Source organism: Somniosus microcephalus, unplaced genomic scaffold (assembly GCF_052327205.1).
Source record: "Somniosus microcephalus isolate GS21.2 unplaced genomic scaffold, FLI_Smic_1.0 unresolved_chr4, whole genome shotgun sequence".
NCBI classification, from domain to species: domain Eukaryota; kingdom Metazoa; phylum Chordata; class Chondrichthyes; order Squaliformes; family Somniosidae; genus Somniosus; species Somniosus microcephalus.
Window position 1 is genome coordinate 48,412,574 of NW_028225182.1, and position 14,680 is coordinate 48,427,253.

Genomic DNA, 14,680 nt, shown 5'->3' on the forward strand with positions numbered 1-14,680 from the left:
GGAGGGGGTCTGGAACTCACTGCCTGAAAGGGTGCTGGAGGCAGAAACCCACACCACATTTAAAAAGTTCTTGGATATGCTCTTGAAGTGCTGTAACCTACAGGGCTACGGAGCAAGAGCGGGAAAGTGGGATTAGGCTGGATGGCTCGTTGTCAGCCGGCACGGACACGACGGGCCGAAGGGCCTCCTTCTGTGCTGTAAATTTCTATGATTCGACGATGGAGTTGGGCAGTTGACCCGACTGCCAGGGTCTCTGGAGATGCGGCACTAAGCCAAGCTTGAGCTGCTCAGTGACGTTGGACGGGCTCGTATACAATTCAATTTTGTAAGATTATATGAAACCCACATCCGTGCCTTTGTTACCTCTGGACTTGGACTGTCCCACCGCTCTCCGGGCCGGCCTCCCACATCCCACCCTCCGTAAACCGCAGCTCATCTAAAGCCCCCCTGCCCAGTGTCCCACCGCTCTCCGGGCCGGCCTCCCACCTTCCATCCTCCGTAAACCGCAGCTCATCTAAAGCCCCGCTGCCCCGTGTCCCACCGCTCTCCGGGCCGGCCTCTCACCTTCCACCCTCCGTAAACCGCAGCTCATCTAAAGCCCCGCTGCCCCGTGTCCCACCGCTCTCCGGGCCGGCCTCCCACCTTCCACCCTCCGTAAACCGCAGCTCATCTAAAGCCCCGCTGCCCCGTGTCCCACCGCTCTCCGGGCCGGCCTCTCACCTTCCACCCTCCGTAAACCGCAGCTCATCTAAAGCCCCGCTGCCCCGTGTCCCACCGCTCTCCGGGCCGGCCTCCCACCTTCCACCCTCCGTAAACCGCAGCTCATCTAAAGCCCCGCTGCCCCGTGTCCCACCGCTCTCCGGGCCGGCCTCTCACCTTCCACCCTCCGTAAACCGCAGCTCATCTAAAGCCCCGCTGCCCCGTGTCCCACCGCTCTCCGGGCCGGCCTCCCACATCCCACCCTCCGTAAACCGCAGCTCATCTAAAGCCCCGCTGCCCCGTGTCCCACCGCTCTCCGGGCCGGCCTCTCACCTTCCACCCTCTGTAAACCGCAGCTCATCTAAAGCCCCGCTGCCCCGTGTCCCACCGCTCTCCGGGCCGGCCTCTCACCTTCCACCCTCCGTAAACCGCAGCTCAGCTAAAGCCCCGCTGCCCCGTGTCCCACCACTCTCCGGGCCGGCCTCTCACCTTCCACCCTCTGTAAACCGCAGCTCATCTAAAGCCCCGCTGTCCCGTGTCCCACCGCTCTCCGGGCCGGCCTCCCACCTTCCACCCTCCGTAAACCGCAGCTCATCTAAAGCCCCGCTGCCCCGTGTCCCACCGCTCTCCGGGCCGGCCTCTCACCTTCCACCCTCGGTAAACCGCAGCTCATCTAAAGCCCCGCTGCCCTGTGTCCCACCGCTCTCCGGGCCGGCCTCTCACCTTCCACCCTCCGTAAACCGCAGCTCATCTAAAGCCCCGCGTCCCACCGCTCTCCGGGCCGGCCTCCCACCTTCCACCCTCCGTAAACCGCAGCTCATCTAAAGCCCCGCTGCCCCGTGTCCCACCGCTCTCCGGGCCGGCCTCTCACCTTCCACCCTCCGTAAACCGCAGCTCATCTAAAGCCCCGCTGCCCCGTGTCCCACCGCTCTCCGGGCCGGCCTCCCACATCCCACCCTCCGTAAACCGCAGCTCATCTAAAGCCCCGCTGCCCTGTGTCCCACCGCTCTCCGGGCCGGCCTCTCACCTTCCACCCTCTGTAAACCGCAGCTCATCTAAAGCCCCGCTGCCCCGTGTCCCACCGCTCTCCGGGCCGGCCTCTCACCTTCCACCCTCCGTAAACCGCAGCTCAGCTAAAGCCCCGCTGCCCCGTGTCCCACCACTCTCCGGGCCGGCCTCTCACCTTCCACCCTCTGTAAACCGCAGCTCATCTAAAGCCCCGCTGTCCCGTGTCCCACCGCTCTCCGGGCCGGCCTCCCACCTTCCGTAAACCGCAGCTCATCTAAAGCCCCGCTGCCCCGTGTCCCACCGCTCTCCGGGCCGGCCTCTCACCTTCCACCCTCGGTAAACCGCAGCTCATCTAAAGCCCCGCTGCCCAGTGTCCCACCGCTCTCCGGGCCGGCCTCCCACCCTCCGTAAACCGCAGCTCATCTAAAGCCCCGCTGCCCCGTGTCCCAACTCGCACCGAGTCCCCATTCCCCCATCACCCCTCCGTGCTCGCTGCCCCGTGTCCTAACTCGCACCGAGTCCCCATTCCCCCATCACCCCACCGTGCTCACTGCCCCGTGTCCCAACTTGCACCGAGTCCCCATTCCCCCATCACCCCCCCCTCACTGCCCCGTGACCCAACTCGAACAGAGTCCCCATTCCCCCATCACCCCCCCCCGTGCTCGCTGCCCCGTGTCCTAACTCGCACCGAGTCCCCACTCCCCCATCACCCCCCCCGTGCTCGCTGCCCCATGTCCCAACTCGCACCGAGTCCCCATTCCCCCATCACCCCCCGTGCTAGCTGCCCCGTGTCCCAACTCGCACCGAGTCCCCATTCCCCCATCACCCCCCGTGCTCGCTGCCCCGTGTCCCAACTCGCACCGAGTCCCCATTCCCCCATCACACCCCCCCGTGCTCACTGCCCCGTGTCCCAACTCGCACCGAGTCCCCATTCCCCCATCACCCCCCCGTGCTAGCTGCCCCGTGTCCCAACTCGCACCGAGTCCCCATTCCCCCATCACCCCCCCGTGCTAGCTGCCCCGTGTCCCAACTCGCACCGAGTCCCCATTCCCCCATCACCCCCCCGTGCTAGCTGCCCCGTGTCCCAACTCGCACCGAGCCCCCATTCCCCCATCACCACCCCGTGCTCACTGACCTACACTGGCTCCCCGTCAGACAACACCTCAATTGTAAAATTCTCATCCTCTTGTTTGAATCCCTCCGTGGCCTCGCTCCCCTCCCTATCTCTGTAACCTCCTCCAGCCCCACAACCCTCCCTATCTCTAACCTCCTCCAGTCCCCTACAACCCTCCCTATCTCTGTAACCTCCTCCAGCCCCACAACCCTCCCTATCTCTGTAACCTCCTCCAGCCCCACAACCCTCCCTATCTCTAACCTCCTCCAGCCCCTACAACCCTCCCTATCTCTGTAACCTCCTCCAGCCCCTACAACCCTCCCTATCTCTGTAACTTCCTCCAGCCCTACAACCCTCCCTATCTCTAACCTCCTCCAGTCCCCTACAACCCTCCCTATCTCTGTAACCTCCTCCAGCCCCACAACCCTCCCTATCTCTGTAACCTCCTCCAGCCCCACAACCCTCCCTATCTCTAACCTCCTCCAGCCCCTACAACCCTCCCTATCTCTGTAACCTCCTCCAGCCCTATAACCCTCCCTATCTCTGTAACCTCCTCCAGCCCTACAACCCTCCCTATCTCCAACGTCCTCCAGCCCCACAACCCTCCCTATCTCCAACGTCCTCCAGCCCCACAACCCTCCCTATCTCTGTAACCTCCTCCAGCCCCTACAACCCTCCCTATCTCTGTAACCTCCTCCAGCCCTACAACCCTCCCTATCTCTGTAACCTCCTCCAGCCCTACAACCCTCCCTATCTCTAACCTCCTCCAGCCCTACAACCCTCCCTATCTCTGTAACCTCCTCCTGCCCCACACCCCTCCCTATCTCTGTAACCTCCTCCTGCCCCACACCCCTCCCTATCTCTGTAACCTCCTCCAGCCCTACAACCCTCCCTGTCTCTGTAACCTCCTCCAGCCCCTACACCCCTCCCTATCTCTGTAACCTCCTCCACCCCATAAACCCTCGGAGATCTCTGTACTTCTCCAGTTCTGGCCTCTTGCGTGTCCTCGATTTTAATCGCTCCACCATTGGTGGCCGTGCCTTCAGCTAAGCGCTGGAATTCCCTCCCTAAACCTCTCCGCCCCTCGACCTCGCTCTCCTCCTTTCAGACGCTCCTTTTAAAACCTACCTCTTTGACCAAGCTTTTGGTCACCTGCCCTAATATCTTATGTGGCTCGGGGTCACATTTTGTTTGATAATCGCTCCTGTGAAGCACCTCGGGACGTTTGACTACGTTAAAGGCGCTGTATAAATACAAGTTGCTGTTGAAGGGAACTGCAAAAAAACTGATCCAGGCACAGTGCTGACTATGGTAAATGGATCAAATACCGGCAGCGAGGGAGGGGGCAACATGCTCAACTCATGGTAGGAGCGAGAAGGGATGTCGGACAGCAATCTTTCATGGAATGAGTTACCAGGGAAGACTACTGAAATGGACAGAGGAAATGGATTGGAGAGGCATTTACATCGAGTCTACAGCACAGAAACAGGCCATTCGGCCCAACTGGCCCGTGCCGGTGTTTATGCTCCACACCAGCCTCCTCCCGCCCCTCTTCATCTCGCCCCATTAACGCAACCTTCTATTCCCTTCTCCCTCGTCTGTTTAACTGGCCATCCATCTTCTTGCTGTTCGTGGGATGCCACTGGCGCAGATGAGTTGCTGCATTAGCCTACATAATAATAGTCATAGTCATAAGGGCACAGGAGGAGGCCATTCGGCCCATCGAGTCCGTGCCGGCTCTCTGTAGAGCAATCCAGTCAGTCCCATTCCCCCGCTCTATCCCCGTAGCCCTGCAAGTTTATTTCCCTCAAGTGCCTATCCAGTCTCCCCTTGAAAACATCGAGTGTCTCCGCTTCCACCACTTCCGTCGACAGCGAGTTCCAGGTCCTCACCACTCGCTGCGTAAAAATGTTTTTGCTCACATCCCCCCTGTATCTCTTGCCCAAAACCTTAAATCTGTGTCTAGTCCTTGTACCATCAACTCGTGGGAACAGCCTTTCCCCGTCTAGCCTATCCAAACCCGTCATAATCTCGTACACCTCGATCAAATCACCCCTCAGCCTCCTTTGCTCTAATGAAAACAAATCCAGCTTCTCCAACCTGTCCTTGTAGCTAAGTCACAGCACATCCATGGTAAATCACTGCATCAAGCACTTTCAGACACAAGGCACCAAACAAATGCAGGCGTATTAAGTGCGAGAACAATCTGAATACCTTCGCACCGCCTCCTGTGCCAATCGTCACACAGGCGGCACCTACTCATCCTCTGTGGAAGGCCTTTTCTCACTCCATTCTTTCCCTTTTTGCTTCGAGCATTACCTCCGCCAGTCAAGTGAAACTCAACGGCGCATTTCCCAGACTTCACGCCAGCAGAATACGTAATTCTGGCGTCGGCACAAACCCACGGTCCCGCAAGGCTCCTAATGCGGAGAGATGACCAAGCACGCCGTGGGCTCCGGATAACCCAAGAAACCTCACCCACCTCCTCGTTACCAGGGATTTTAAGGCCAGCACACACCCACAAGAATTAGAAGCAGGAGTCGGCCACTCGAGCCTGCTCCGCCATTCAATATGATCGCGGCTGATCATCGACCTCAACTCCACTTTCCCGCTCTCTCCCCATATCCCTTGATTCCCTTAATATTCAAAAATCTATCGATCTCAGCCTTGAATATACTCAACAACTGAGCCTCCACAGCCCTCTGGGGTAGAGAATTCCAAAGATTCACCACCCTGAGTGAAGACATTTCTCCTCATCTCAGTCCTAAATGGCCGACCCCTTATTCTGAGACTGTGACCCCTGGTTCTGGACTCCCCAGCCCGGGGGAAACATCCTCCCTACATCTACCCTGTCAATCCCCTGAAGGATTTTATACGTTTCAATGAGATCGCCTCTCACGACTCACCCGCCTGCGCGCTGAGGGCACTCTCCGGTGTCCACACGAGCCGAACAGCCAGGAAGTCCTGCAGGTTGTTGAGGAGCGTGTACTTGACGGTGAATCGCTTGTACACGGGAACCGGCGACTCGCACGACGCCATCATCACAAACTTGGGCCGGTCGAGCTGGATGTTCGGCAGCCTGATTGCCGGGGGGAAAAGACATCAATGAGGCAATAAACATCTCCACCCTGTTCCGACACCGCCCTGCAATTCCTTTCGAACAAACCTCCCAACTTAACCCAATCAGTATAAAGGGGAAATAATAAAACAGCAAACTACAAGTAAAGAAAAGGCAGATTGTGTTTACGTAGCTTGAATATCGAAGAATCAGCAGTGATCTAATCGAGGTGTTTAAAATGATTAAAGGAGTTGATCGGGTGGAGAGAGAGAAACTATTTCCTCTGGTGGGGGGAGTCCAGAACAAGGGGCAGAACCTTAAAATTAGAGCCAAGCCGTTCAGGGGTGATGTCAGGAAGCACTTCTTCACACAAAGGGTGGTGGAAATCTGGAACTCTCTCCCCCAAAAAGCTGTCGAGGCCAGGGGTCAATTGAAAATTTCAAAACTGAGATTGAGAAGATTTTTATTAGGCAATTATGGTATTAAGGGTTACAGAACCGAGGCGGGTAAATGGAGTTAAGGCACAGATCGGCCGTGATCTGAATGAATGGCGGAGGAGCTGAACGGCCTCTTCCTGTCCCTGGTTCCCTTATCGCTTCTCAAACGTCCGCGAGCACTTCACATACAGCAAGGGATGGGCAATAAATGCTGGCCTTGCCAGCGACGCACGGATCCCATGAGCAAATATAAAAAAAAGTTACTTTTGGGGCGAAGTGACTGTTTCGTGGGCAATCCGACCAGGTATGTTCCCCATCCTGTTCTCATCTGCACTTTTTCACCAACCAAAATACCAGGCAGGCAGGCAACCTGCTCCCAGTCCTTAATCCTGCGCTACTCGGAAGTACTTGAAAGCAGCTCCGGTCACTCCAGCATTCCCTGCCAATTTGATTCAAACCATGGGTGTAAACCCATGAGCTACCACAGGGGGGTGCAATCTATCAATTTAACCACTGCCCACTGCTCCTTCGCAGAAGCACTTTGCACAGGACTGGCAGAGACCGTTGCAGTCTCAACGTGGACCAGCCACACAAAGACCGCGGCAACTGCAGCAGGTCAGGGGCTGGGTGTTCTGTACAGCGACTGCCTCGCCTCCCGGCTCCCCAAAGCCTCTCCGCCACCTACAAAGCACAAGTCAGGAGCGCGATGGAATACTCGCCTGCAGAGGGGGAGGGGGAAGATGGATGGAGGGAGGGGGGGGAAGATGGATGGAGGGAGGGGGAAGATGGATGGAGGGAGGGGGAAGATGGATGGAGGGAGGGGGAAGATGGATGGAGGGAGGGGGAAGATGGAGGGAGGGGAGAAGGAAGATGGAGGGAGGGGAGAAGGAAGATGGAGGGAGGGGAGAAGGGGAGGGGAGAAGGGGAGGGGAAGGAGGGGCGAGAAGGGGAGGGGAAGGAGGAGGGTGGGGAAGATGGAGGGAGGATACAAGGGGAGGCGTCCCCAAGCCTCGAGTCCTGCCGAGCTGCACCCTGATCTACAGGACGTTGGGTGACCATCACCCCATTTACCCACATACCCCGGGAGCAGCGAATCTTGTATATAAGAACCGATATAGTCGACGGGCGACGCAGAGGGTGACTGAAGACGGACTGATGGGCCATTGTAAAGTGGGAGAGGCCGTGCTCAGATACCCACCTGTAATGTGTGTAGATCTTGTTGCCGGGAGGCAGGTTAGTGGTGGACCAGCGCACTATCGCAGTCAACGGCACCTCCAGACCCTAATTGCGTTTTTAAAAACACAGGAAAAAGGAACAAGTTATCACTGAACCGCGCCGCACTTTAACACGACATTACTGAGCGAGTGTGGGTCCAAGACCGTCCAAATCGGAACAGGGAGTGGCAAGCTGAATATTGTCCCGCACCCGCTCGGTTAATATTTGCCCAACCAGACTGGGTGAAAAGAAATAAATTCTGATCAGGTCATTTAAGCTGCAGAACGGATGGGCAGGAAAAGACCGCCTGGCCCATCAAGCCTGCCCCACACCACACAGTCGTGATTCGTGAAGCATCGCGATTAGAACCCCCCGCCCACCCACAGGTCAGGTAATCTCCTGGGAAGAGGCAAACAAAACAGATTAAAAACCCAAGGCCAAATAAATTCCTCGCCGATTAATTATCTGGACCGTTCACACCAGTTATAAGTGGCGGGGACCGCACATAACGCTCCTTAAAACCTGCCTCTTCGACCGAGCGTTTGGTCGCCTGTTTAAATCGGAGATTGATAGATTTCTGTTAACCAAAGGGTATTAAGGGATACGGGGCAAAAGGCGGGTAGATGGAGTTAGGCCACAGATCGGCCACGATCTCACTGAACAATGGAACAGGTTCGAGGGGCTGAATGGCCTCCTCCTGTCGCTATAGGCTGCTGGGTCAGTTTTTGTCTGACTACACTCCCGTGAAGCGCCTTGGGAGGTTTTTTTTTCTACATTAGAGGGGCTGTGTAAATGCATGTTTCTGTCTTCCAGTTGGGATGGAGCGCCCATAACCAAAAGGATAGCCGCCATCCCTCTGACAGATGCTGGCAAACCTGCTGTGTGTCTCCAGCAGTTTCTGTTTTAACTCTGCAGTTGGTACGCGATTGATTCAAGTCCTCGGGGGCTGGGGGTGCAGAGCTTCAGCAGGGGGTTCCCCAATCTCCTGCTTTGGTTTCGGTAAAGGAAGCCACCCAGGGGGCAATGGCGCCAATGGCCGCTCGCACCATTTCTACGGGGGATTCTGCCAAGGTGACGGTAGGCGTTCAGTGTTTTGGAGGCGGCTTGAGGGAGAACACAGTGTAAACGCAAGCTCCTACGTGCTTTGTAACGCAAGCTGCATTCTGCTAGCTTTAGTTAACTAGGTTAATGTCAGCTTTGTGTCGGCCGTGGCTCAGTGGGTCGCACTCTCGCCTCTGAGTCAGAAGGTCGTGGGTTTGAGTCCCACTCCAGAGACTCGAGCACAAAAATCCAGACAGACACTCCCAGTGTAGCGCCGAGGGAGCGCCGGAGGGGCGGCGCCGCACTGTCGGAGGGGCAGTACTGAGGGAGCGCCGCACTGTCGGAGGGGCGGTACCGAGGGAGCGCCGCATTGTCGGAGGGGCGGTACCGAGGGAGCGCCGCACTGTCGGAGGGGCAGTACTGAGGGAGCGCCGCACTGTCAGAGGGGTAGTACTGAGGGAGCGCCGCACTGTCGGAGGGGCAGTACTGAGGGAGCGCCGCACTGTCGGAGGGGCAGTACTGAGGGAGCGCCGCACTGTCGGAGGGGCAGTACTGAGGGAGCGCCGCACTGTCGGAGGGGCAGTACTGAGGGAGCGCCGCACTGTCAGAGGGGCAGTACTGAGGGAGCGCCGCACTGTCGGAGGGGCAGTACTGAGGGAGCGCCGCACTGTCGGAGGGGCGGTACCGAGGGAGCGCCGCATTGTCGGAGGGGCGGTACCGAGGGAGCGCCGCACTGTCGGAGGGGCACTACTGAGGGAGCGCCGCACTGTCAGAGGGGCACTACTGAGGGAGCGCCGCACTGTCGGAGGGGCAGTACTGAGGGAGCGCCGCACTGTCAGAGGGGCAGTACTGAGGGAGCGCCGCACTGTCAGAGGGGCAGTACTGAGGGAGCGCCGCACTGTCAGAGGGGCAGTACTGAGGGAGCGCCGCACTGTCGGAGGGGCGGTACCGAGGGAGCGCCGCATTGTCGGAGGGGCAGTACTGAGGGAGCGCCGCACTGTCAGAGGGGCAGTACTGAGGGAGCGCCGCACTGTCGGAGGGGCGGTACTGAGGGAGCGCCGCACTGTCGGAGGGGCGGTACCGAGGGAGCGCCGCATTGTCGGAGGGGCGGTACCGAGGGAGCGGCGGTACCAAGGGAGCGCCGCACTGACGGAGGGGCGGTACTGAGGGAGCGCCGCACTGTTGGAGGTGCCGTCTTTCGGATGTGACCTTAAACCTGATCACTACCAAAGGGAGTGGTTGAGGCGAATAGCAGAGATGCATTTAAGGGGAAGCTGGATAAACACATGAGGGAGAAGGGAATAGAAGGAAATGCAGATCGGGTGAGATGAAGAGGGGTAGGAGGAGGCTCGCGTGGAGCCTAAACACCAGCACGGAGCAGTTGGGCCGAATGGCCTGTTTCTGGGCTATGTTGTGGTTAATACCCATGCCCCCTGGTGACAGCACTGCTTAAATAAAAAGAAGTCTACGCTAAAACAATGGCCCAGAAATTCGGGTCTCCACGGGTGAGTACGCACGGGGTACTCACGCGTAGGCCCAACGAAAGTGCCGGTTTCGTGCATGCACTGCGCATGCGCGGGAAACCAGAACTTCCGTTCCCTTAAAGGAAGGGGTTCAGAGGTGGAACGCGTACGCCGGAGAGGCAGCGCGTGCGCATGGAACTTCCATTTTTTTTCCTGGTTTCTCCGGGAGGGTAAGTCTCCAGGAGTTAGACATGTAAAAAGCAGTCACAAGGCCTGCTTTTAACAAGGTAAGTGATGAATTAAGTAAAATTAAAACATTTTTTCCCCACAGGTTTATTATTTTTAAATACTTTAAAGAAAGGTAAGTTTATTTTTAGCCCCGTTAGAACTAATTAATTTTTTCAAAAATTTAAATTATTGTTTGAAATAGAGATTTCATGTAATTTATAGTTATTTTAAAAAAGTGATTAAAAAAAAATGTATTTGAAGATTTAGTGATGTTTTGGGGCTTATAGTATTTATAGGTTTGACAGCTCTTCCTGTCAAATTTATGAATGAAGCATTCCCTGCTACCATTGGCTCTCCATGGCCCACGTGATCCCAGGAGATGCATCGAACTAACTGCGCCCCTGGGATACGCAAGCACTGCGCGCCGGCAGTTGGAGCAGGCCCAGGATTGGAATCCCATGCGGGCCCACAGCTCAACGGCCGGCGCGCTAGTTAAGTGCAGGTCGGGGGCTTGCACCCGCGGGAAGCCCCCGACCCGAATTTCTGGGCCATTACAATTCTGATCCCAAACAAGGTTTCTCCATCATTTGTTTTTTTTGGGTGCCCGGCCCATTCAAATCTCCGTTAGAACGCCACGGAGCAGGCTGCACGGGACCTGCAAATCGTCGCGCGGCCGAACAGGAACGTTGATCCCAAGGTTTCATTCTGATGAGACACAGTTCAGCAGTTTCCCCCCCCCCCCAACCCAGGCTGCGGACGGGCCAGCGTATCTGTATTTCCTGCTGGCTTTGTCGATCGTGCGGATCTTGGCAGAAAGCAACAGCAGCAACGGAACCGCAGGCGGGAAGGGAAGAGAAGCTGCCAGGAACTGAGCAGTTGACTGGGTTGGAACGGCAGCGCGTAGCGACTCGGCCCCCTTTTGGGGAGATGCTTCCTCCCTGCCTCTCGCGCGCTCCAGGGGGGCCTCGTAAACAACGCAGCACCAACATTTGCTGTCTGCTGGGAAACTGTCAAGCTTTCCAAAAATAGCAGGTTCCCGATTCTGCTCGAAGCAAGGCCCAGGGTAGGACTGCCTTTCGAAGGTCCAGTACAGGCACGGTGGGTCGAATGGCCGCCTCCTGTGCTGTGTCGCTCTCCGGATCTAGGTTCAAGTTCACTCTATAGAAGCGGGATGATGATCTCTGGCTGCTGGTTGGTGAGGGTCTAAATAATCTGGATTTCCCTCCCCCAAAAGGCTGCGGATGCTGAGGGTCAATTCATAGAATAGCACAGCACAGAATGAGGCCATTCGGCCCATCGAGTCTGCGCCGGCTCTTTCGAAGAGCAATCCAGTCAGTCCCACTCCCCCGCTCTTTCCCCATATCCCTGCAATTTTTTTCTCCTTCAAGTATTTATCCTTTTGAAGGCTACTATTGAATCTGCCTCCACCGCCCTTTCAGGCAACGCATTCCAAATCCAAACCACTCGCTGCATAAAAATGTTTTTCCTCATTTTGCCAATCACCTTAAATCTGTGTCCTCTGGTTATCGGTCCTTCAGCCATTGGAAACAGCTTCGCTTTAATTTACTCTGTCTAAACCTTTCGTGATTTTAAACACTAGTCACTGTTGTAAATGCAGGAAAGGCGGGCAGTCAAATTGCGCACAGCAAGCTCCCACAAACAGCAGTGAAACAACGATCAAATAATCTGTTTCAGGAGTTGGTTGAGGGATAAATATTGGCCCCAGGATGCCGGGGAGAACACCCCTGCTCCTCTTCGAAATAGTGGCCGTGGGATCTTTGACGTCCGCCTGAGGGGGCAGGCGGGACTCGGTTTAATGTCGCTTCAAGTCTGAGACGGATAGATTTTTGTTGGATCGGGGTATCGAGGGATACGGTTCAAAGGCAGGTAATTGGAGTTGAGGTCCAGATCAGCCATCATCTATTAGAATGGCGGAACGGGCCCGAGGAGCTGAATGGCCTCAACTTGTCCTCATCGTCACCGATCGCTGGTTTCCTTTTTCATCCTTAACCGAGTTCATTCCTCAGCGGATCGCCCCCAGTTTCACAACCAGACGGAAAACCAGCCAGGCACGCTCGCCTGTTGCGGTATATTCCCTATCTCTCCTCCTACCCTTCTTTGTGCAAAACGGTCAAATGATTTGGCCGACTCCCTCACCCACTCCGGCACAGGGGGAAATGTTTGCAACTTAATAAAACAGTTACCCAGCTCCATCCCACTCCCCTACCCGTTCCCCCATTCAGACCATCCTGCCTGTGTCGTGTCTCTGAAACAGTTACCCAGCTCCGTCCCACTCCCCTTGCAAGTTTTTCTTATGCACAGAATCAGTTACTGAAGCCTTTCCTTTCTTGGCATGAAGCGAGCCCTCACTCGCCGTGCCGTGCCGTGCCGTACCTCCTTGGTGTCCTGCTGAGGCCGCTCGTTAACCTGTAGCTGGAAGAGGAAAGCCTGCTCCTCCAGGGCGCTGAGCTTTATCGGGAGGTGGCTGGATTTGCCGTCCATCCTGTAGAACGAGGCCACGGACACGTCGCCTGACTGGTGGCTGTGGGGGGAAAAACCAGCGGCAGACACGTTCAAACAAACCATCACAACACAGAGCTCAACATCAACAACAACTTATACAGCACCTTTAACACAAACGGCATCAAGGGGTATGGGGAGAGAGCGGGAATGTGATGTTGAGATAGCGGATCAACCATGATTATATTGAATGGCAGAGCAGGCTTGAGGGGCCGACTCCTGCTCCTAATTCTTGTGTGGGTGTGTGCTGGCCTTAAAATCCCTGGTAACGAGGAGGTGGGTGAGGTGTCTTGGGTTATCCGGAGCCCACGGCATGCTTGGTCATCTCTCTGCATTAGGAGCCTTGTGGGACCGTGGGTTTGCGCCGACGCCCGAATTAAGTGTTCTGCTGGCGCGAAGTCTGGGAAATGCGCCGTTGAGTTTCACTTGACTGGCGGAGGTAATGCTCGAAGCAAAAAAGGAAAGAATGGAGTTGGCAAATGTTGAGTCTGTGCTTTCAAATGTAGTTATGCTGAATAACTGGACACAGACAACAGAATACTTAAACAGGTCTTTAGTAACTGAGGGTCAGGGCTGAACTGAAATACACTTTGCTCCACAGGGTTTATATACCGGTGTGGTCACCACCGGTACTACAATATACAGGAGCCATCAGAAAGTAGTCCATCACCTTAGGTAGTCTCTTAAGGTGGTACAGGTTACATACACTACAATTCCTCCCCTTTTAGCTTAACAGTGTACACCCCAATTTAAACATAACATGGATAACATATATACAACTTTCATACAAAACTGTTCAAAGATTCAGTCTCTGAGGAGGCCTCCTGATCCGGGCCGGATAACGCCTTTCAGGGGTCTCTGGTTCTCGTTGCTGGGGTGACTCATCCATTTGATCTCTTATGGATTGAACATCATCATGTACGTTCGAGTCTGAGGTAGATGCTACAGGCTCAATAACTTCTTCAACTGGTGTCTCTGCCGTAGACATGGGGTCGACCCTTGTTCTCGATTCCACAAGTTGGTCAGCATGACGTCGTATTACGTTCTCACCAACGTCTACCGTGTACATCAAGGGTCCTTGTCGGGCACGAATTGTTCCGGATTGCCATTTATCATTCCTATAGTCCCTGGCCAACACTGGTTGTCCTATTTCGAAACTCCGAGTGGCCTTGTTATTTACGTGCTGGAATTGTTTGTTTTCGACTTCCCTACGCACATTGGGTTTTAACAAATCCAACCGGGACCACAACCTCCTGTTACAGAACATTATGGCAGGGCTTTGATTTGTCACTGCATGCGTGGCGTTTCGATACGCCATCAGGAAATTGTCCACCTTGTGTTGTACTGGAATATGGTCTTCGCTCATGGCCTTTATCGCCTTTTTGAACGTTTGTACAAATCTCTCGGCCAACCCATTGGTAGCCGGATGATATGGGGCAGATGTATAGTGTTTCACCCCATTCTTTTTCATGAATTTCTGGAATTCTTCTGACACGAACTGTGGTCCGTTGTCTGAACATATTTGTTCCGGCAACCCATTCCTTGCAAATATGGTTCTTAGAACTGCGATCGTCTTTTCAGAGGTAGTGGTCGACATCTTAGTCACTTCTGGCCATTTAGAATGTGCGTCTACCGCTATCAAAAACATGGAATCCATGAATGGACCGGCAAAGTCGATATGCACACGTTGCCATGGGGTTGAAGGCCATTCCCACGGATGCAGCGGTGCAATTGGAGGTGCGTTTTGAACTTTTTGGCACCCTGAGCAGCTTTTCGTCAGATCCTCTATTTGTTTGTCGATACCTGGCCACCACACATAAGCCCTAGCAAGGCCTTTCATCTTGACTCCCCCCAGATGACCTTCATGCAGTTCCTTCAGAACTCTCTCCCTTAATTT

General features: G+C 55.4%; 1 protein-coding gene across 1 annotated transcript in view; it reads right to left on the reverse strand.

Moving 5' to 3' along the window:
* The window catches only part of trappc14 (trafficking protein particle complex subunit 14), a 104,538-nt gene that overhangs the window by 12,621 nt on the left and 77,237 nt on the right, over positions 1 to 14,680 (reverse strand). The window contains exons 7-9 of the mRNA XM_085977499.1: positions 12,658 to 12,805; positions 7,515 to 7,597; positions 5,728 to 5,900 (exon numbers count right to left, since the gene is read on the reverse strand). Coding sequence (XP_085833625.1) covers positions 5,728 to 5,900; positions 7,515 to 7,597; positions 12,658 to 12,805 — 404 coding nt within the window. The remainder of the gene's footprint in view (positions 1 to 5,727; positions 5,901 to 7,514; positions 7,598 to 12,657; positions 12,806 to 14,680) is intronic.